Here is a 22,139-nt window from a genome sequence, read left to right on the forward strand (position 1 = left end):
GACAATCAGAAGTGGACACAACAAATAAGGGAAATTATGCAGTATGTTGAGAGGTGACACATGCATGCAGAGACAGAGGCAGGATAAAGGGCCAGAGAGTGGGGCCAGAGCTGCTGCCATTTTAAACAGGACGTTCAGGGTAGCCTGCACTGAAAGGTCACATCTGCCTGAGGACTGGAAGGCGGGAGCCCCGCGGGTCTCTGGGAAAGACTGTTTCTGGCAGAGGGAACAGCCACGTGGAGGCCCTGAGGCAGAGGGTGCCTCCACGGGAGCTTATCTCAAGGGGTGTTCAAATGCGGGTGCCTCCGGCACAAAGTAAACACTCAATAAATGACTATTACTACTGAGATCACTTTTGCTCCTGTGGTCCTGGAAGCATCAGGGCCTTCTGGGCACAGGGCATGGGCACTAGGGTCTGAACAGTCTCTGGGCCCGGGTGACCACATTCCACTCCCTGCTGCACAAGATGACAAGCTCCTGCTTCATGTTGCCAGCAGCCGAGTCAATGTACCCTCCAGCCATCTTTCCATAAGGCCAATGGCCCCTGCCCCACAGCCTTTACCTGTGTTCTGTCAAAATTGCTGCACAGAGCCCAGCCTCGATACACACATTCACACCATGCATGCATGTGGCGCACACAAGCACGTGTGTAATGTATGCACACATGCACACACACACTTGCACCCACACTTACATGGGTGCACACACACTACATAGATGCATGAGCACATATGCACACACACATATGCCATGCATGCAAACATGGGCACATGCCACACTTGCACACATACATGCGTGAACACACATGCACACACAACATACTTGCATGAATACATGCGTGAACACACATCCTCCCACCTCCTTCTGAGCACCACTTCCAAACATTCCCTTTCTCAGAATCTCCCTGCACACCCCGAGCTGCTCGAAGATCCCTGCCTCCCGTCTGTCTCTGCTCCCTGAGCCCTCTAGAGTCCCCCTGCCTAAGAATACGAGAGGATATTGATATTTCATCGTCAACATCACTTCTGCTCGGAAACACTTCACCCCTGTTCTCATTCCTCAGGGCAATCTAGGAAACAAGATATTTTTACTCTTTCTGTTTTAAAGATGAGGGGCCTGAGGGGATGAGAGAGCTGATGGAATTGGCCCAGGGACACAGCAAGCCGGGTCACGCTGGGATTTGAACCCAGGCCCTGGGGCTTTGCATATGTGGCTCAGAAGCTATTTTCAAGCATCCATTGCCCCTCCCTCGCCCTGTCCTGGTGCTCCAGGTGTCAGAGTTGCCTGTTCACGTGACACTGCCAGCTGGCTGCCTCACGGGCAGCTCACACTCAAGTCCCATTCTGACCTCCAGATCTTTTTCTCCCTGCCACCCCAGCCCCACTTCCTCAACTCAGCCGACATCCTCCTTTCTGGTGGGACACCTGGGAGGAGCTCCATGCCCATGCCCACATCCTTTCATCAGTAAGTCGATCATCAGCTGCACCCCCAAGGACCTCCTCTTCCCTCCCAATGCTGCTGCTACGTCCTGACCAGGCCAGTGGCAGTCCCCTCCCGAATGCCTGCACCGGCTGCCAGCCTGTCTCAGGCTTCCCCTTGGGGCTGGCGTCTGTTCTGCACTCACAGCCCAACCATCTGGCTCTTCTGCCCAAAGCCCTGCTAAGGCCCTTGGGTTCCCAAGATAATGTGGGATCTCCCACGGGAGGCCCGACCACCTTACACCCCAGGGTGCCTGCACTCAGTAGGTGCCCAGTGAGGAGTGAAGCTCGGTGCTCCCTCCGACACCCACGTCACACGGTGCCCCAGCCTCTCCATGCATCACATGCATCTGTCTCGCCAGCTCTTTCCAACAAGCTCCACGATGCTCCGAGCACTATTAGGAATGGCAGAGCTGCTGCCCCCTGAAGCTGCTAACAACCAGCTCTCAGTAGTGGGTGTAATCTTGGGCCGGGCCCTTGAGACCCACCAATCAGAGGGAAATACCCTGCCAAGGAGTCGGTATTCTGCCAAGGAAGGAACCAAGGCTCCGAGGGGTTAAGTGACCAGGAGTGGCAGAGCAAGATGCACGGCCAGGTGTGCCTGTGACCGCTGGGCCAAGTCCTCCTGCAGCCTCCCACCTCCCAAACCATCCACCGCCCCATCTCTGCTCCCTGAAAGAGCCCTCCATACTCTGCTTTGTTCTCTCCCCAGTCCCTCTCAGGTGCTCATCCCTGCCATACCGTGGAAGCCGCCCTCGCCAAGGCCACAGTGACCTCCACTCTGCCCGGTGGGGGCTTGGTCCTCAGCCCCTCCCACCCAGCCACTGGCGGCACCTGACACAGCTGATGTGCCCACCTGTCCCGACACGGGATGACCACTTGGCTTCCTGGCCCCCCACTGCCCAGGGGCACTGCCTCCCTCCTCCTCGGGCCACTGGAGGGGTGGGCCGAGCCTCATTCCTGTCCCTCCTTCCCCTGGCCCCTCTCTAGCCCCGCTCACAGCCTCACAGAGGCTTCTCATCTGGGATCCATGGCCCCACGTCATGGGTAGAACCATGCTCCAGCATAACTGGCTTCCTTTGTAGCCCTGTGTAGCCTGTTTTGTGCCTTTAAACACAAAATTCTGAGGAGGAGTCCACAGGCCTCACTGGCCCCAGAGAAGTCAAGGCCCCTGGATACCCCTAAGAGTCCCACTGCCCCAAGATGGCCCTCCAGCCTTGAGTACACAGCCTGGCCTCACCCCCAAACACTCGATGTACGCAGTCAGCCCCCGCCTGGCATTGCAAACTCAAACCCCTCCAATCCCCCAATCCTCCCAGATGCTCTGACCAAAACCCTGGGCTTCCTTTTCTTTCTTGCACGTCACCCGTCAGCAAGGGGTCTCCATGCCTTAGGTGTGCACAGGACCCATCTCCTGCACTGAGGCCCACTGGGCCCCCACAAGGCTCTACCCCGAGGACCCTGCTCCTTTGCAGGTTCCTACCTCATTAGCAGGAAAAGTCAGTGTCCCAGCGGCTGGCAGCCCCACAGGACTGGCCCCTGCCCCTCTGTGCCCTCTGGGCACAAAGCCACCCAGGCCTCCGCACTTGCCGTTCTCTCTTCCTGGCATGAGGTTCCCCCACCTGTCCCGAGCTTTGAACAAGGTCCCTGGTCCTCACAGCCTCCCTGACCTCCAGGTACAACAGCAACCCTGCCGTGCCGGGCTGGCCCTGCCTGGTTCTTGTGCAAGGTTCTCATCGCTGCCCGATGCCTGGCTGCTCGTGTCTTCTTGCTTAGGGCTTTCCTTCCTCCCTTATGCAGCTTCCTGAGAACAGGGATCTCCAGGGTTTTCACTGCTGCAGCCCCGGCCCCAGCACCCAGAGCGCATGGCAGATGTGATTCATCCACCCAGACCACACTCAACCCAAAACCTCATCTCCTGACCGCATCTCCACAGAGCCCACCTGCCCACCTTTCCACGCAGCCGGAGTCCCCAGGAGCATCATCCAGCCCCACAGGCTCCTGCCGCCCCCAGCCCCCTGCGGCCTCTGACTCATTAAAGTTGTCCTGCCGGAGAGAAAGGGTGGGCCCTCTCCTAGCCAGGAGGATGACCCTTTCCCATCCTGGAGGAAATTAGGCCTTCAACGCTCAACAAGCAGCCACCGAGTGCCCGGGCTGGCCCTGCACACTTGCAGTGACCTTCACTCTTACTCTGTGCACAGGTGGATGGAGCAGGCGCCTGGGAGGGTGCCAGGGTGCATACTCCCCAGACAGCGGTGCTAACCAGGGCAGCCCTGCGGAAGAAGACCCTCACCCACCTCTCCTGCCCACCCACCTCCGCCTGTCCGCCCACCTCCTCTGTCCGCCCATTTCCTCCATCTACCCGCCTCCCCTGTCTGCTCACCTCCCCCTATCTGCCCATCTCCCGTCTGAAGGTTTCCCCGCCAGTCCCTCACCTGTGGCGCTGTGCCCGCCCCGGTCCTGGGTCAGGCTGGTGAGGCAGTTTTCAGGGCCACCAGCCACCGCATCTCTCAAGCAGACATCCCCGCGGGGGGTCAGGGGGCCCGCGGCAGGGCCGCCCGCCTCGCCGCCCAGGCAGGCACAGGGGGTCTGCATGATCCCGCAGGGGTGCGAGCTGCGGCTACCGGCCAGACACGCGTCCAGCCAGCGGCACAGCATCTGACAGGCGGCACGGCTGGGGTTGCGGTTCCCCACCACCAGGTACTCCACGGAGAAGTCGTCGCTGGGGCCCGGCGGCCCAACCCGCGGCCCGAGTTCGTCGTCCTGGGGCGGCTGCTGGCGCCGCATCTGCAGGAACTGCTTGCTGGCCTGCAGGAAGGCCAGGGGTGCGGAGGGGTCGCAGAGCCGCAGCACCTCGTCGAAGCTCTCCACGCCCAGGTAGGTGCGCGTGGACTCGAGGAAGGAGTCGAACTGGTAGGTGCGGACGCGGCCGGGGCCGCTGCAGGGCACGGGCGCCTTGGCCACTTTCATGTACAGAGTGTAGCGCCGCGGATCCGGGTTGCGCAGCGTCCAGGAACAGCGCGAGGCGTTGGCCGGGAACACAGCGGCCGCTGAGAAGTAGCCGAAGAACTTTCCCTGCACCAGCGTGGCGCACGGCTCGGGCCCCGGCCCTGCGTCTGCTCCGGCGGCAGCCCGCGCGCGGCGCCCCAGCAGCAGCAGCAGCAGCAGCAGCGGGGCGAGGATCCAGACGGGGCCCGGGGCGGCGGCCTGGCCCCTCATCCTAGCTCGCGGGGCCGCCGGGGTTCCGCGGGCTGGGCAGGCAGGCACGGACCAGGCCTTGACATGCCAGGGTCCGGCGGCGGGCAGGGCCGGCCCGGCGGGGGCAGGGAGGCGGGGCAAGGGTGGGATGGGAGAGGGCCCCGCTTCAGGTGACAGAGAGGGCAGCAACGGCTTCTAAAGTCCAGGGCCCTGGTGCCAGCCTGTGGCCACCAGCAGCATCTGGAAGAGAAAGAGCAGAAGGTCAGAGTGAGCCCCTGGGGAGTCGTGGGCTCTGGGAGGAGGGGGCTGTCTCAGAGGAGGCAGCTCAGCCACCTCCCAAAGAGGGCAGGAGGACTTTGGGCCACAGACACAGGCCCTGGCACCCTCCCAGGCACCTGCTCCGTCCACCTGTCTGTCTGCCACCCACCAGCGTGACCACCTGCAGGGGCAGTGGCCCAGCTTGGGGAACAAAGTACCTCCGCCTCTACCCAAGCCTGAGCAGGGAGGGGCTGGCACTCCACCTGGGGCTTTTGGCGGTACCCTTTTGCCCAGGCAGCCTGGCGTGGCTCCCGGGGGCCCTGGCCTGCCTGCCTGCCCGCTCCCCTCACTCTGCGTGGCTGCCCCTCTGTGAGTGAAGGGTGCAGCTCTCTCAGGCTCTCTCTCTCCTACTGACCTTGGTCCCTCCTCTCTAACCTTCCTTCTTCCCGGGAAGATTCTGCAAACCCCGTGGGAAGGGAAGTGGGCCCGGAGCATGGGAGAAAGGTTACTCGGGCCATTCCCCAGCCTCCAGTTTGGCCCCCGAGCCCCTTCTAAAGGCTTGGGGAGCAGGAAGGGGGTGTAGAGCCTCAACAACAGTGACTGGATCTTTGGGGTGAGAGGGGTTCAGATTTGGTGCCCCCAGGACTGCCCTCTGCAGCCTCCAGCGTCCTGTACCCAGCTGGTGCTCCTGCCAGGAAGCTCTCTTTTGGCCCTCCCACGTGGCCCTTCATGCCCTAAAGCTACAGGCACAGGGCCTGGGGAGGGATGGAGAGGGGGATGGAGCCACCAGGAGCCACCTCACCTTCGCCCTTGCTCTGCAAGGCTAGCATTACTTCCCATCATTCATGATGGGAAAACTGAGACACAGAGAGAATGCATAATTGACCCCGTCACAGTGAGTGGGTGGGAGAACCTGTACATGAGCCTCAGGCTGACCCCAAATTTGTGCCACCAGGAGACACCTCCCAGCTCCAGGAGAGGGCCCAGGTTGAGTGACTGCCCACTCACACTGGCACAGGTGAGCAGAGGCGCAGCGAAGGCCCTGGATTGGGGGCTGCCCTGGGCCCAGCGGGCATCCACCTCGCCGTGGACCCTGGCAAGCTCCTTCTGCCTACAGACCTCAGTCTCCTCACCACCTCCAAGGCCTCTGGCCAGGCCGTCCATCCCACCCAGCAGCCAAGCCAGTGCGGGAGGGAGGGGAGCTGCAGCCAGTCTCCCTCCCCGAGGCCACCCGGCCTCCTGGTGGGGATGCCTCCGCTCTGCTGACCACGCAAATGCTGGTTGCCCGCCCACGGGACTTGCTGCTTCCTGCTGCCCAGGCCCAGCTGGCCGGCAACACAAGGTCAGTCACTGCTCTGCAGTCCCCTCCTGGCGTCCTTCCTGCATAGCCTTGTAGGCAGAGCAGGGAGCTGGGCCCAGGCAGCCTCGAGGCCTGGTCCCGGCCTGAGCAGAGGCTCTGAGCCCATGGGAGCCAGGAGGCCGGAGGCTGGACTCAGGCTGTGCCCGGGACTGCAGAGTGGCCCCGGACAAGTCTCACCACAGAGCCTCAGTTTCCTCATCTGTAAAGTGGGATGGGTGTCCCACTGCTCTCAGCAAAAGATTAAGAGCTGGGTAGGGGAATTTTAGCCAGGGGGGTGCAGGAAGTGCTCCCAGCGGGGGAAGGAAGCTGGCTGGGGCTTCTGGATCCGGGGACAGACATGGCCCAACCTGCCCTCCATGGTCTTGTTCCTGGCAAACATTCCGGGCTCCCAAGAGAAAAGCTTTTTTTAAAGGGGCAAACCTACAACACAATCTTCCCATCCTGGCGCCTTTGTGGCAGACCTGGGAAGGCGCTGCCATGTCCCCTGCCTCCTGGAAGCCCTCCTCCAGTCCTGCCCCCAGACACGCTTGGCTGGGTGGGCTTGGACAAGGCATGGAAGAGCTGGGCTGTCCTGGGCGCCCCCCACCATCCCATGGAGAGACAGTGGCTGTGGGCAGGTCCCACCTGCCTGTGTGAGTCCCACCCAGCCTCACTTCGAGCTACAGTCCCAGGTAAGCCCAGTCCTGGGTGAGTATCCGTAGAGCCTGGCAGAGCACCAGTCCCAACTGGTGCTGACCCAGCATGACCTTGACCCCTCCACAGGCCAGCCAGCCTCACTGCCCCACATGCCCCTCCAAGTGCCAAGGAGGCCCCAGGCAATCCTGTTAGCCCTGACCCTGAGTTGGTGTCACCCCCAGATGCACCACCTTCTCCCAGAGGGACCCGCACAGCTCAAGATGCCGGGGCCCACCTCTCCCCTCCTCATCCCAGGCCCTGGCAGCTCCACCCCACAGCCTTTCTAGGGTGGGGCAGGTTCCTGGGGCCTGCGGTGCCAGGAGCGGGCACAGGAGCTGGGGTGTACAAGGACCAGCCTCTGTGGCCTTTGGCCGGGCATGGAGTCTTTAGTGCCTCGGTCATCCCATCTGGAAACTGGTACAACCTGGCAGCCTGGAAGGGGGGCATAGCCTTATAAGCCCAGCTGGCCACGATGCGGCTGGTGTCCGCAACGCCATGTGGACTGTGCAGGCCAGGGAGGGGTGTCCCAGGACAGGCTCCAGCTAGGTGAGAAAACACAGAAGAATCCATCCCAGGTTCACAGGGATTCAGGGTGTGTGCCAGGCACTCTGTCGCTGAGGCAGCCTGTTACAGATCCAGTTTGCAGATGGGCACAGAGGGGCCATGCCTTCGTGGAGGCTCACAGCTGGTATTGGGCACCTGAGCCTGGAATTCAGCTTGGGCCTGTGGGTCACCACCCATGCTCTCTGCACAGCATGGCCCAGCATGGCCCCAGAGCAGGTGGACCAGGGCCTACCCCTGCCACTTTCCCCGGGCCCTTGAGAGCTGAGCCGAGTGGAGGCCTCCTGGCATACCCTAGGGCCTTGGCATCACTGGTCACCCCTCATTGTCACCAGCTCACTCCACTCCTTGAGCCCTCTTGCGGATGTGAGTCTCACCCTGTAGGCAAGAGGTGGCAGAGGGGATGAGAAGCAGCCGGTGCCCCTATCAGAACTGCCCCTTAGAAGGCCCACCCTGGCAGTGCCGGGGTCACCCTGGAGGTGATGACCCGAGGGAGGGGTGTGAGGGCCAGGAGTGGCCATGGGGAAGGAGAGTGCTCAGGAGGTGGAAGGAGGAGGCCCCAGCACCAGCCAGGCATGGAAACTGTGCATGGCCCACTTCTGGCCTGGAGAGGGAGGAGGCAGGAGGTACCTGCAGGGAGGAGGGGCTAAGGGTCTGGCAGGGCAACGCCCAGTGCCCCGGCAGGGACCTGGGACCTCAGCGGACTGTCTCGGGGTCAGGAGATGACCCAGAAGTGCCCATCCCTGGGATTCTTAAACCTTGAAGCCCTGGGGTTCCACAGGAGGGACCACAAGGGCCATCAGCAAGTCGAGGGGGGGTGTGGGGAAGGAGGGCTCAGGTTACTTCCTGGATCCCCAGCGTCCCCTAAAACATCTCTGACTGAGCTGCTCCCCGCGCAGGCCTTGGGAGAAGCCCTATTGGCCAGAAGGCCGGCCCAGCTGACATGAATTTGAGACCCACAGAACCGGCCCGACCCTGCCTTTTCTGGTTGGGCCACTGGGCAACGCTGGGCAGGAGCTCAGGCCATTGTCTTGGCTGATAGCCCCTGAGCCTGCCAGTGGGCACGGCCCCCCCCCAACCTGCCACACTCACCCTCTGCCCTGCCCCCAGCAGACCCACCCATCCCTGAGCCAGCCGAGGTCTACTGCACCCCACCTGCCCACAACCTTCCAATGGGACCACTCCAAGACAGGCCCAGGCGGGCAGAGAGCTGGCCAAGGCCGGGGTAACCAGGGACCACCTCCTCAGGCTCCCGTCCTCCCATGCCAGGCCCGAGCCAGGCTCTGCAGCCCAGCTCACATGGCTGCAGTGTCGGCTGACAGTCTAGCTGAGACGGGGTGGGGCATGCAGGGGAGGCTACTGATCCTTCCTGGCACCCAGGGTGGCATCCCAGAGGGGTCAGCACCTGAGTGGGGCCCTGAGGATGAGTGGGTCCCTCTGCCTGCTGGGGGCAGGAGTGGGCCTGTGTAGTGTCCAGGCCAGGAGGAAGGTTAATTCGGACAGGGTCACAGGAGACTTCCAGTGTGCAAGTGGAGGAGGGGCTGGTGGCCCCTGCTGAGATGTGGACGGGGAGAAGCAGATGTGTGTGTGTCAACGTGTATGTGCACAAGTGCATGTGCATGTGTGCACACATATGTGCCTTGTGTGCCCAAGTGCATATGTGTGTGCACATGTGTGCCTGTGAGTGTGCATATGTGAGCGTGAACACACACATGTGGCACATTTATACAAGGCCACGTGGCAGTGGGACAGCCTGGGCTTAGTGCTGTACTTGCTGGGATGCGGGGCCAGAGATGGGGCTGGGAGAGGAGGGCGTGCCCCACAGGGTATGTTTAGCGAGAACCACAGTCACAGCCTTGGAGAAAGGGGTCCAGGTCTGAGGCCAACAATGGCTCCACCCTGGGGCAGCTGCTGTGGTATCTGCACAGCCGCACCTCCGGCCTCGGCTCCCCTGGGCTGGCTCACCCTCCTCCCCTCGGCCACACAAGCTCCCAGGTCCCCTCGGTTGGGAGGATGCCCCGGGGCCCCGGTGGTTGGCCCTGGCCCCTCAAAATCCAAGCTCTGTGCTTCTCCAGCAGGTGCCTTGATTTCCCCAGCAGGCCTTTCCAGCCTCATCCTCCAAAGGCCTGCTCTACGCAGCAGTCAGGGACCCTGAAGGTTGAGGCCTGGCTGACCCCTGAGCCCACCCCATGCCAGGCCTCCACTATGAAGACAGAAAGCTCCGGGCATCCAGGCCACAGGTGACAGGGTGGGAGAGGCTCATGGGCTGCCCTCATTGCTGGGGGACCAGTGTGGGGGCTGGCCACTTCTGTCTCTAAGTGTTACAATTTAGTGGCAAAACCGTCATCAACTGTCTTGCAGAGAAGTGAGCAATTGTCTTTGTCCCCAAACCACAGGCCACTTCTCTGGTCATTGGTTTCCATATCTCCGCCTGGGTAACAGCAGTTCCCGCTACCCACTGCCCCTCAGCTTCCCAAGGACAGTGACCAATTACCAGCAAAGCCCTCACAGGTTCCTGCCTTTCTCGTCACCTTCTCCAGGGTCAAACTGCCCTTGTTGTCAGGAAGTTCTTTCTGCTGTTTAGCCCCCATCTCTTCTGCTGCAGAGGAGGCTGGCCAGCTTCTGCGAGGTGGCCTAAGGGCAGGGCGGGGAGTGCTGCTGGTCTCTGGGCAGAGGTGACAGGGAGAGGGCCTGGGCTGGCAGACAGGGGACCCAGAGAGGTGGGACAGCAGGAGCCAGCCACGCTGGGCCAGGGAGCAGCACTGGGAGCTATGGTGAGGGGAAGAGGGCACCAGCGTTCACTACGCACTGACCGCAGGCCAGCAACGGGCCTGAGATTATACACGAACCCCTCCTTCAATATCACGGCTTCTGCATGAGGTGGGCAAGGCAGTGACCCCCATCACAGACACCCTCAGACGAGAGGCACCGCAGCCGCCTCCCGCTGCCATCCTGTGCCTGTACAAACTGCAGACACACATCCCACCCTGCCACCAGGCCTGGGTTCCAATCACACCCTGCACCTCGGTTTCTCCACCATCCCACCCGGGGCGGTGGATGCTGTCCAAGGCCCTTCTCTCGGGCACTGGGGCTCCTCCATGAGGCTCAGCATCCCGAGCCCACTCTGGGTCCAGTCCACACCGGACAGACCCGACCCTGGGCCCAGGCCTCCTGCGTCCCCTCCCCGCCCACCCCAGGCCACCAATGGCATCCCCAGACGCCAGCCACAAAAGGCACTCTGTTGTCCTGCCGGCCGTCTGAACAGTGCCCGCCTGTGTGTCCTGAGAAAAGGCTGCACTGGGGGAGGGGTGGGGTGGGCACCCTCGGCACCGACTGCCCAGGGGGCTGGGAGGCAGACGGCTGGCCTTCCTCGTTCAGGGTGCCTACGGCTCCCATTCAAGCGGCCTGGTCACCGGAAGCAGAGGCAGCACCGTCCCCCGCCTGTGAGGTCCTGGCAGGGGCCCTGACACGGGCCCAGGACAACTTATTTGTGTGTCTCAGGGGTTCAGAGCCATGAGAAGTGGGCCAGAGAGTCAGGGACTAGACAAGCCAAGGAGGGGGTGCCGAGATAGCCTCCCCGCCACAGGGTGACCCCCAGAAGCCACCTGCCCTACCCCAGCTTGTGCCAACTACACCCCCACTGGCCAACCTGCAGGGTAGCTAGGCCTGCCCATAGGGAGCCCAGGTCATGTGCCACCCACAGCAGAGGCAGGCCGGGGTGGGCAGGGCTGCCAGCAGGGTCGGACCCCCTGAGGGTGGGCCCCCAAGGGCGTGGGAGTCCACCATGTTCACAGGGCCTGCCAGGCCCAGCCCCACCCAGCTGCCTGGGCACAGGTGTGCCCAAAGAATCTGGCCAGAGCCGCTGGCGGGGAGAGAAAGGCCCTTCCTACAGAGACCACTGCTGGAGCTGAGGCAGAAGGGGCCCTGTGCTGTGCCAAGCTCTGCTCTGGCTGGCCCCATGCTCTGCCCTGGCACACAGACCTTCATCCGACCCCCCACCCACAGAGGGCAAGGTGATCGCAGCCTGCAGTTCCCCAGACATGGATACAGGCCCAGAGGGACCAACCGGCCCCCAGTGACTCCAGGGGAAGATAGGAGCTGTGTTATCCCTCATCCCACCCAACTGTCCCAGACCACCTTGGCCCAGCGTCAGACACCAGCTTTCCAATGGCCCTCAGGCTCCGGGCCTCGCTGCACCTCCCCTAGTCTAGGGCTCATCACCCCAAGCCACCTGCGGGCCCTAAAGATGCTCCCTGTGCTGAAGCTCCTGGACCTCTGTCCCCACCCTGCTGCACTGAGGTCCCAGGCACACTCCGGGGCCGGTCCGAGGCCAGAGTGAGGAGGGCTACCTTGCCTAGGAGTTGCCCTTTAGGGCAGGGCTGCCCGGCCAGGCGGTGAGCCGCTAGCAGCAGTATGGGGGCCCGAGGAGGAGGCTGCACTCAGCCTGGACTCCACAGTGGCTGGTCTCCTGGCTTGAGGACCCCTGAGAGGAGGCTGTACCCCGGGAGCAGGCCCCAACCCAGGCCTCCACCCCACCACGGCGGGCAGGCAGTTACGTGGCAATGGGGAGGAACAGCTGCGGCCAGGGTCCAGCATCTGGGAGGAGCGAGACCGAGGGAGACAGCAGGTGTGTCCAGCAGGTGAGCAGCCTTGGCGCAAGGCGGGGTGGAGGATGCACGTGTGGCTGTGTGTGCTGCCCGTGTGTGTGCGTGCGTGTGTGCATGGGGCGCTGAGTCCAAGTGAAAGCTGTGCAGGTGTGAGTGGTGTGTGTGTGAGCGAGTGTGGGGAACAGAATGCGTGTTCCAGCTGAGCTACACACGTGAGTGTGCACATGTGTGTGTGCTTCGGGGGGGTGAGGAAGTGTGTGCACGTGCAGGGTGAGTGCACGCTCCTTTTGTGAGTTACACGTGTGTGTGCACTGTTCAAGGGCTGTGCACACGCATGTGTGCAGGTGTGTGAGCAAGTGTGTGCACACAGCGAGTTGCCAGCACGTGGGTCTGCACGCGTCTTGCAGGTGTGCGAGGGGCAGGGCGGTTCTATGTGTGCATCTGGGTGCAGGTGGTGGAGAGGAAGTCTTTCTGGAGGAGCTGCCTGTGAGATCCGGGCCCGGCACTGGGACAGGCTCTCTGGGACTGGGGAACAGGGAGCGGGTGCAGAGTGCAGGGGCCCTTCTCCTCCCTGAATCCCGTTCCTTTCCCCTGGAGCTCTGAAATCCTATTTAAATGCATTCCTCTGGGGTGGCCATTACCCCAGAGGAGCTGGAACTGGGGCCTCGCCAAGACTTGTCTGGACAGCCCTACCTCTCCCTGGCACCTCACAGGGTGATGGTGTCCCGGACTCTCTGGCACTCTCCAGGACAGGCAGGTAGGGCCACCCACACTCCTGTCACAGAGATGCCAACTTAGCCTCAGAGAGGTGCTGGCCCAAAGTCGGCCTGCCAGCAGGCGGGAGTGAGATGCCACTGACTGTGTGCCCCCAGGGCCCGGGAGGATCTGCTGGGATGCATGGTGGTCGGGGATGGGGTGTGGGCTTTGCAAGGCTCCTTCCCCACCTCGCACCCAGGCCAATGCCCAGCCAGTGCCATCTTCTCAGCTCCTGGCCGCTCCTCTGTGTTTCTTATTTCAGGGATCCCTCAACCACACATCTCAGTCAAGAGTCAGCACCCTCAAAACTGGTCCATAGCTGAGTGAGGTGTGGAGGACAGGCACCAGGACATAGCGACTGTCTCATCTCAAGGTCCACCCCGGTCTCTGAGCTCCCAGTAATCCCCGGGTCCTCCTGACCTCAGCTGCGCTGGCCGGAACAGCTCCATTGCTTGGTGGGTACAGGGGAACAGCCTGCCGCATGCTCCTCTCCCAGGAAAGCAAGTAGCTGGGGGCCCAACAGTGAAGCTGCAGAGAGGACTTCTGCTGTGCCCTTCCCCTGACCAAGCCCCAGAGAGGGATGCCCTAGAGAACAGAACGCCATAAGCAGGAGGTGCTGGCAGCAGGGTGTGGCTGAGGTGGCCTGGGGGGCAATGGTCATGGGGGTGACGGGGTGGGGTGAGATGGTACGGGGGCAGTGAGGGTGCTAGTGTAAAAAATGAGGGTGCTACGGCTGTCGAGCAGGACAAGGGACAGAGGGTGGGTGTGTACATGTTTGCATTTGTGAAACCCATGCAGGGAAGGAGGGAGGAGGGGCAGAGGTCCCCACGGGTCCATCCAGGCAGGGTAGCCCCGGACAACAGAGCCTGTAACAGGGGTGGCAGGAGGCGAGGGGACCAGGGCTCTGCAGAGGAAGGAGACTAGTCCTTTGGTACTGATCCTATTTTTTGTTGCTTCCTCAATTAACAGAAACGAGTTAGTATGAAAAAAGAAGAGAGAGGGAGGGTGGGGCAGGAGTGGAGACGTCCGGAGTCCCTCCTCAGCGGCTGTGCTTTGTCTGTGGGGGAAGGGAGATCCTCACCGTAACCCCAAGGAGCGGAGCACAGATGAGGAAAGGAGGCGCCGGGGCCTGATGAAGGTCACAGGGCAGAACACAGGGCCAGCACCCCCTGGGTCCCACTCCCAGTCCCTGCCTGCGGGGGCCTCCCTGCCCCATCCCTGGACATCAACATCCAGGCTGTGTCCTCCGGATCGTGTGTTCTGTAGGTCTGAACCTCCCCTCGTTCCCCTCTGCGTGTGTAGACAGGCACACATCACGGGGCGGGGGTGCCGTGTGCACCCCTGTGTGCACCTCACGGTGTGCTCGTGCTGATGCGTGTTCTCGTGAGCCCACAACAGGGCGCAGGTTTTTGGGTGGTGGCACCCTGGCGTTCCGTGTTTTTTGCCTTTGTGGGGACACGTGTGCCTGCTCTGGGTGTTTGCCTGCGCCTCACACCGGGGTGTGTGTTGGTGTTGGGTCTGCTTGGTGGTGCTGGGGCTGGCTGCGGCCCACTGTGATGAATGTGGCGTGCATTTTGTGCAGTGCAGCTATGGGTGTGGCAGTGGCACTCAACAGGCTGTGCACTCAGCCTCCTGACGGGTCCTATGACCTGCGGCCCATGGGGCACCCCATCTCTTCGCCATCCCCATCAGGCCAAGCCACCTACCCAGTTCAACACCCTCCTGTGGCTCCTGCCAGCAGCTCCCAGGACATGGGCCAAGACCTTCACGGCTCAGGTCTGGCCCTGACCCCTCTGCAGCCCCCTGTCCTGCCTGCCACCTTCCTCTCCAGCTCTGGTCTATTTCTCACACCCACGCTATGCCCTGCCCCAGGGCCTTTGCACAGCTGGCTCTTCCTTCTGCCCGGACCTCTGACCCCTTCATCACCCACCCACCTGCCCCTCCGTGGGATGCCTCCTGGCTGAGCTTCACTTCTAGGCGTCTGTAGGCTGCTTTCTTGCACTCCCCAGAGCCTCCTTGGCAGAGCTGGTCAGGGGCTCTTTCCTGCATATTCCGGCAGCCTCAGCGCTTGGGTTGGGGGGATTGCACAGGACCACGCCCTCCCCCTTGCCCCCTACCCTGCTCCCAGTGCGAGGGTGTACACGTGGGCACCCACGCATCTAGTGAGTGCCACTTCCTCTGTGTGCACGCGGGCTGTCTACAGGGGGATCCCGGGCCTGTGCGTGTTTACCCAGAAGTCACAGCTCTGCCGATGGCGCAGCTGCAGCCAGGGAGGCCGGAGGCTTCCAGAGGACAAAGGGAGGGCGTGGGCTTGCGGGCCGGGAGGGGTTGACAACACCCTGCCGGTTCGGGGTCTTTGCTGAGAGTCGGGTGTTGGGGCTTTCCTCCCAGAGTCCATCCCGTGCACACACAGCAGACCCGGGGGCAGCCCAGAGCCAGAGCCGACGGTAAAACGGGGTTTGACTAAATCCTGCCATCCGGGGCCACACTGGCGTGAGACCCGCCCCCGCCACGCACACACATGTGCAAGTCTGCATGCCTGCACACACGTGCCCCCAGCCTCCCGGACGGGCACGCACATGCATGCGCGGCACACATGGACACAAGCACGCAAACGCGCGCTCACGCCAGCGCACCGCACACGGGGACCGGGCCGGGCCGGAGAGGGGGGCTCTGGCCGAGACGCGAGGCGCATCACGGGACCCGGCGGCGGGAGCGGATGGCGCGCGGGCTGGCGGGAGGGCGGGGGCGGCCGGGGCTGCCCAAGATGGGGCCAGAGCCGCGGGCCGGGCGCGGAGGAGACGGAAGGGCGGGCAGGGCCGCGCGGGCGCAGTGCGGGCGCCCTCTCCCGGCAGTCAGCGGCAGCGCGCCGGCCCTCCGCCCTCCGCCACTGCGGCCCCGCGCCGGCCGCCTGGGCCTGGAGGCCCGCGGCGTCCACGGAGGACGGGCTCCGCGCCCCACGACCCACTCCCGGAGGCGGGGTCGGGCTGGTCCGGGGCGGAGGGCGCCGCGGGAGGCTGCTCGGACCCCGGGCGCTTGCTTGGCCCTGCCCGGGGCCCTTCATGCTCGGCCCCGCGGCTGTGTCCGCAAGCGCAGATGGTCTCGGGACCCGGGCCGCCCGGACGCCGCAGACCCAGCACGCTGCGGACCTGGCACGTTGGATCTCGGTACCAGCGCGGAGGGTCGGGGGCTGGAAGGTATCCGAGAGCAGAGCCCGCGCCCCCATTTCATGGTCGCGGTCACCGAGGTCCGAGAGGGGCCGGAGCCTGCGGGCAAGGGAAGGGCCTCGGAGGGCTCCGTAACTTGGCTGCGCCCCCTCCCTAGCCCAGGATCCGGAGGAGTGCTGCCTGAGGCCGAGGCGACGGATCGCCCCCTCTCCGCCCCCGCGCGGGACCCCGGCAGGAACAAGCGCCCTTCCCTGGGATCAGAGGCGGCAAACTCCCGGCTCGAGCCCCTAGCGCAGCGCCCGCCCGCGGAGCCGCGCGCCTCTCTGGCGCATCCCTGGACTTCGCGGCTCGGCCCTCAGCCGCCGGGGCTCCCGGGCCAGGCTTCTGCCCCCCAGATCGAGGCGCAACAAGTCTGAAAGCAGCGCCAAGGAGCAGCTAGCGAGCCGAGAGGGAGGGCGTGGGGCGCCGGGCGCTCCGGGATCCCCGAACGCGCGCAACGTCCGCCTCCGGGGACCGGGCGCGGGCGGCGGGCGCGCGGGACTGGCTGGGCCGGCTGCCCACACCCCCTTCCAAGGCCCCGACTGTGCGCGGACGGGGGCGCGCCCAGGAACCCCCGCCCCCTCCTTCGCTTGCTTGACCTTGCTGGGTACTCAAAGCCGGACCCGGCGGCACCCCGGCGTGCGGGCGCAGAGTTTCGCTGCCGCCCACGGGAGGGAGCGGCTCGACCTCCCTCGTTGCCTCCTGGGCAGCCGGGGTCGCAGAGGACTGGAAGACATGAGGGTTCTAGGAGACGTGATAGTCGCCTCCCCAGACCCCCCACACCGTATACCACCTCCCTCCCAGATACGAAAAGGGACCCAGCTCCCCTCTCCCCCGCCTCCGCCCGCGCGGCCTTTGCTGTTCCCCCGCGGCGGCTCTCGCTCCGAGGGGGCGTGTGTTTGTGTCTGTGGGGGAGAGCACTAAGGGTCTGCTTGGGTTCCCAGGGTGGAGCGGGAGAACTGACCTTCCAGCCCCCTCCCCAACACAAACGCCAAGGGGCTCCTCTGGGGCAGGAGTGCAGGCCCCCTACCCGCCCACACGCCTTCCTGCCTTTCAACTACTCCGGAGTTGCAGCCCAGGAATCTGCGCCCCAGACCCGGAGGAAGAATGGGGAGGTCGCGGCGGGAACGGATGCTAAAGGAGGGCTGGCTTAGGGCTCTTCGGGTCCCAGCCTGGGCGCCTGCGCTCCAAGAAACTTAGAAGCCCAAAATAAAAGTGGAAAGGGGTAAGGTGCCCAGCGGCCTGGGGCTGGGGTGCCAGGTTAGGCGTTCTCTTCAGGCTGCCGGGGAGTGGCCAAGCAGGAGCCGCCGCGGCCAGGAGGAGGGACCCAGGATCGGAGCCGCAGCCTCCGTCAAGCCCTCCCGGTCACATCGCTTCGCGGTGATTCTCAGCTCCGCCGCCCCCTCCCGAGGCCGGAGGCGCTCTCTACCTTGCCCAAGGGGTCGCGGGAACCTGGGGAGAGGACTCCTGGCCGGGTCCAGAGCCCCCAACCTCCCCAGGAGGGGGCGGGGGCCGTGCTCGTTCCTCGAGGCAGCTCTGCGCGGCTCCTAGCTAGCGCGGCGACGGCGGAGGGCCGGCGGCCTCCGCTCGCCGGGGACGCGGACCCGGGAGCGCTCGGCGCTTGGAGCGGAGAGGGCACAGGGCCGGCCCAAAGTTGAGAGTGGCTTATCTGCGCGGCCTGTCCGACCCAGTGCAAAGGTAGACAAGGAGGGAAGAGCGAGGGCGTTCGCGTGGGGGTGGGGGGCGCAAAAATAGCCCTCCGCCCAAAGTGGGGGAGAGAACCTCCAGGGAGTCTCCACCGCCAATGCCAGGTCTACAGGGGAGGGCTTCTACGGGCGAGGGCTTCGAGAAGGAGTCTGGGGTTTTCTCCTGCCTGCCCCAGGCTCTGTGCGTGGGGGGAGGACGTCTCGGGCCCCTACAATGTCTGTAGGGGCTCTGGACGTGATTAGCAGGAGGGGGACACGCTCAGGGGCTCTCCGGAGCCTGCTGCGTCTGTGTGTGGCTGTTGGGGGCCGTGGGGGCTCCCTTAGGCCCCCGCCAGCGTGTGTGTGTGCTGGGGGTACAGCGGGAACGCCCTCCCCGGCCTGCCCTGTGCATGTGATGAGGAGGGGTGCCAGGCTGTGGTGTGTGGATCGGGAGGAGGCGAGCAGAGCCGAGGAGCCTCTCCTGCGTCCAGGGTCGCCCCCTCCTCAGCCTGCCCAATGCGGGCTCGCGGGGACCTGCCACATTCCATCGCCACCGCTGGAGGAGGCAGGGGCTAAGGGGGTAGGGGGTGGGGGTCCAAACTCCCGAGCTCTGAGCGCAAAACCTCGGAGCTGCGAAGCCCCAAACGGCGAAGTTAGGAAGTCTGGGCGCCCGCACCTTCCCCGGCCCCCTCCCACCCTCGCTGCGCCCCCACCCGCCGCGCCCCCAGCCCCCGCCAGAGCCTTCCTTACCTTCCCCAGCAGCAGCGGCCCCGCCGGCGAGGACTCGATCCGGCGAGTTGCAAATCCCCGCGAGTGCCTAGCGTCGCCGGCGGCCAAGCCGGGCGCCCGACCGGAGGTGGGGGGGGCTCTTCCAGCCGCCGCCGCCCCCGGCCCGCTCCGGGCCTCACCGGGACGCCCCCTGGAGCGCACCCGCCGGCGCACGCAGGCCCCCTCCCCTTCCCCCGCGCCTGCTGGAGCCCCCCGGGCGCCCAGAGGGTCCGGATGCCCGCGCTGCGGACGATGCTGGGCGCGCGGGCCCGGGCCGGGCCAGGACGCGGCGCGGCCGCCTGTGCTCCCGGCTCGCCGGCTCCGCGCTCGCTCCGCCGGGGCCGCCGCCAACGCCGCGCCCGCCGCCGCCGCCTGCGCCCGCCGCTCCCTCTCTGGCCGCCGCCGCTCCGCTCCTCTCGCCTGCCCGGCTCTTCTCGCCTTTTTTCCCCTTCCTGAGGGGGGGGGGCGAGCCGAGCCGAGCCGGGGGCGGGGCGGCGCGGGGAGGAGGAGGAGGAGGCCGAGGACGAGGAGAAGGAGGAGGAGAGAGGCGAGTGCTGCTTCCCCCCACCCGGCTGCCGGCGCTCCCCAATCTCTCGCTCTCTGAAACTGGATCCCGAATCGGGAGCCAGAGACTGCATGACGGATTACATCAGGCTTTATAGAGCTTCCAGATCACACATTAGAGGGGGAGCGCAAGCGGGGGGCGGGGGCGTGGGGGGAGGGGAGCGAGATAAGGGGGGGCGGATAAAATGCACACACGCGCGCACACCTAGGAGAGCCCGGTGCCTGCCCCGCGCAGCAGAGAAGCCAAGAGTTGGGTCCCTGCTTTCGGCCTTCTCCAGGAGCAGGGGAGTGGCCCCACTGGCTGGCTGGATGATGGATGGTGGACGGCAGGACGGACACACAGATGAATGGAGGGAAGGAAGTGAGGGGTTGTGCCTAGGCAATGCAGGTGCGTGGGTGGATAGACGGTGGACGGATGGATGAGGTAGGTGGGTGTAAATGGAAGTGGGGTGGACGGATGGATGGACAGATGACTGGAGAGCTGGCGAGAGAACGGTGGGGTAGAAGGATGGAGGGAAGAGATGGGTGAGGATGGACGGGATAGGTGGGTAAGTGAATGGGCGGCACCCAGTGGAGGGCTGCTTGGCGGAAGGCTGTGCAGGTGCAAGGACCAGGCATGGATGGGGGTGAGAGCGGGCTGAATGGGGGATGGGCAGGAGAGAGATTGGAGGCATAGACTCCTGACCCCATCCAAGAGGGTCAGAGGGAGGGGGCTGGGCGGGGACTGGGCAGGGCCAGTTGAACTGCTCAGGTGGGGGCTTGTCCAGTTCTTCCTCATGGACCCTGTGCTGAGAGATGCTGAGGGGAGTGCCTGGGGAAAGAGTCAGGAGGTGGATTTGAAGGTGAAGTCGAACCCACCACTGACCCTAGGTGGCTGTTCCCAGGCACTTCCTCCCATTGTCACCATCCATCCTCCTTTGACTCGGTGACATGGGGGACCTCCGAGCCCCATATTCAGGTTTTGTTCTTCATCAGCGGATGGAGACGGCTCCTTCGGCTGCCTTGAATCATCCACGGCCCCTCTTCTGCTTCCACGACCGCTGGCCAGGTACCCAGAGAGAGCCTTCCCAGAAGGAAACCAGGACGTTGGAGAAATGACTGCGGGATCCTTCTCCACCAAGACACTTCTACCTCAACCCCTTTCTCCTAGCTCTCAACGTGTGGTCCACTCTGAGCGCAAGTCCTCCCGTGTGGATGTCCAGCACTCTGAGCACAGGTCCTCCTGGGTGGGTGTCCAGCACCCTGCACAGTGAACCATCACAGCAGGTCACACGGATGCTGCTACCCAGGCCCACTGTCAGCCTGGCTGCTTCTGTCAGCCCATTAGCCAGAGTCTCCATTGGGTACCACCACTGCCACCACCAACACGAATTCACAGGGACTGCCACCACCCCTACCTGAATGTCAGCACCCGCCCCGCCCCAGCCTCCCGTGGCCCTCAATGGCAGTCACCACCGTCACAACACAGGTCACCAGGATAGGAGGGAACTCAAGCCCACTGAGCCCCTGGGCATGGCGCACTGCTCACCGGACACAGTTGTGTCCATATCAGTCCCCTCCGCAAGGTCGATCTGTGGCCAAGGCTCCTAGGGGTGTCCAGAGGGACTGGCCAGAAGGGGCCCGGAGACACAGGCCACAGGGCAGCCAGGAAAGGGGGTGGGGGCGGTCCGCTTCCCGGTCCAACCTCTTGGGCAGTGTCACACCTCCTTCCTCCTGGGGAAAAGGCCTTCTTCTCCAAGGCTTTGACAGGATTGTTGACAAAAGGGCAGGGTGCCGGGGCTGCCTCTGAGGATCCCCTGCCTAGTGGCACCCCCTCCTCCCATCCTGGTGGCGATGCCCTGCCTCCTCTCCTCGCTGCACCAGCAGTCATGGCCACCAGGGGGCGGCTGATGTCAGGCCAGAAGGCCAGCAGCTCTGAGTCAGGACTCAGCCTCCCTCCTTGGAGCGCCCAGAGGGTGGCAGCGATCCCGGTGCCTATGCTGGGGAATCCAGCCCCAGGTTCTCAGGGTGATGCTGGGGCCCTCTCCAATGCAGCCATCCAGGGCGAGGCAGTCTCCCTTCTGGGCCCAGCTTCTCAGCAGGGCCTTTCCTCTCCCTGCACAGGGCCTTCTCTGTTTCCCTCCCCAACTCGCCACTTTTAGAAAATCATCCTCTTAGCCCAGCTCCTGATCCAGGACTCAGAGGGTTCCACCTCCCATCCCCCGGCCCAGTCCTCAGCCCCTCCCCAGGGAGGGAGAAGGTCAGGCATAAGGAGTTCTGCCCACCAAGACCCAGCTCCCAGCAGAGCGCCCTGAAGCAGTCTCGCTCACCCCACTTCAGCCCCGTCTCCCTGATGGCACGCGTGTGTCTGAATGGCTTTGAAGGTGTCTTCTAGCCCAGACACTCCAGGTTTCTAGAACCCTAAACCGGCAACTGACTTTCAGGAGGCTTGCCTCAGTGTACACCCTGAACTCCGTTCCCCTCACCTGCTCACCTGACCCCCCAGCTGCACCATCTCACTCCCAGATCGTCTTCCTTTCAGAGTCCTGTCCACAGCCTGAAGAACCCAGGGTGGGCCCAGCACCAGGAGGCTGGAATTGATGGTCCCTGCTGGGGACCACCCCCAGCTGGACACCGGGCCCTAGAACCTCCTCACGAAGCCCAGAGGGAGTGTGACCTGTGGCATCTTCTCAGTGTTCTCCATAGCCACAAAATAATCCCTGGCCACAGCCAGACACTCAGCTGTGACCCTGCCCCCGACATTGGAATCACTGACCACTGATCTTGGCCACACGCTGAACCCTGATCCTGGTCACACACTGAGCTCTGGCCACACACTGAACCCTGATCCTGGTCACACACTGAGCTCTGGCCACACGCTGAACCCTGATCCTGGTCACACACTGAGCTTGGTCACACACCGAACCCTGATCCTGGTCGTACACTGAGCTCTGGCCACACGCAGAACCCTGATCCTGGTCATACACTGAGCTCTGGCCACACGCTGAACCCTGATCCTGGTCATACACTGAGCTCTGGCCACA

At 64.0% G+C, this 22,139-nt stretch overlaps 1 protein-coding gene across 1 annotated transcript in view; it reads right to left on the reverse strand.

Annotated features, from left to right (window-relative positions):
* Positions 1 to 4,824, reverse strand: part of LOC105488412 (adhesion G protein-coupled receptor B1) — an 81,452-nt gene extending 76,628 nt beyond the window's left edge. The window contains 1 exon segment of the mRNA XM_071067705.1: positions 3,914 to 4,824. Coding sequence (XP_070923806.1) covers positions 3,914 to 4,697 — 784 coding nt within the window. The 5' untranslated portion in view covers positions 4,698 to 4,824.
* Positions 4,825 to 22,139: the final 17,315 nt, after the last annotated feature.

Source organism: Macaca nemestrina, chromosome 8, assembly GCF_043159975.1.
Source record: "Macaca nemestrina isolate mMacNem1 chromosome 8, mMacNem.hap1, whole genome shotgun sequence".
Classification (NCBI taxonomy): domain Eukaryota; kingdom Metazoa; phylum Chordata; class Mammalia; order Primates; family Cercopithecidae; genus Macaca; species Macaca nemestrina.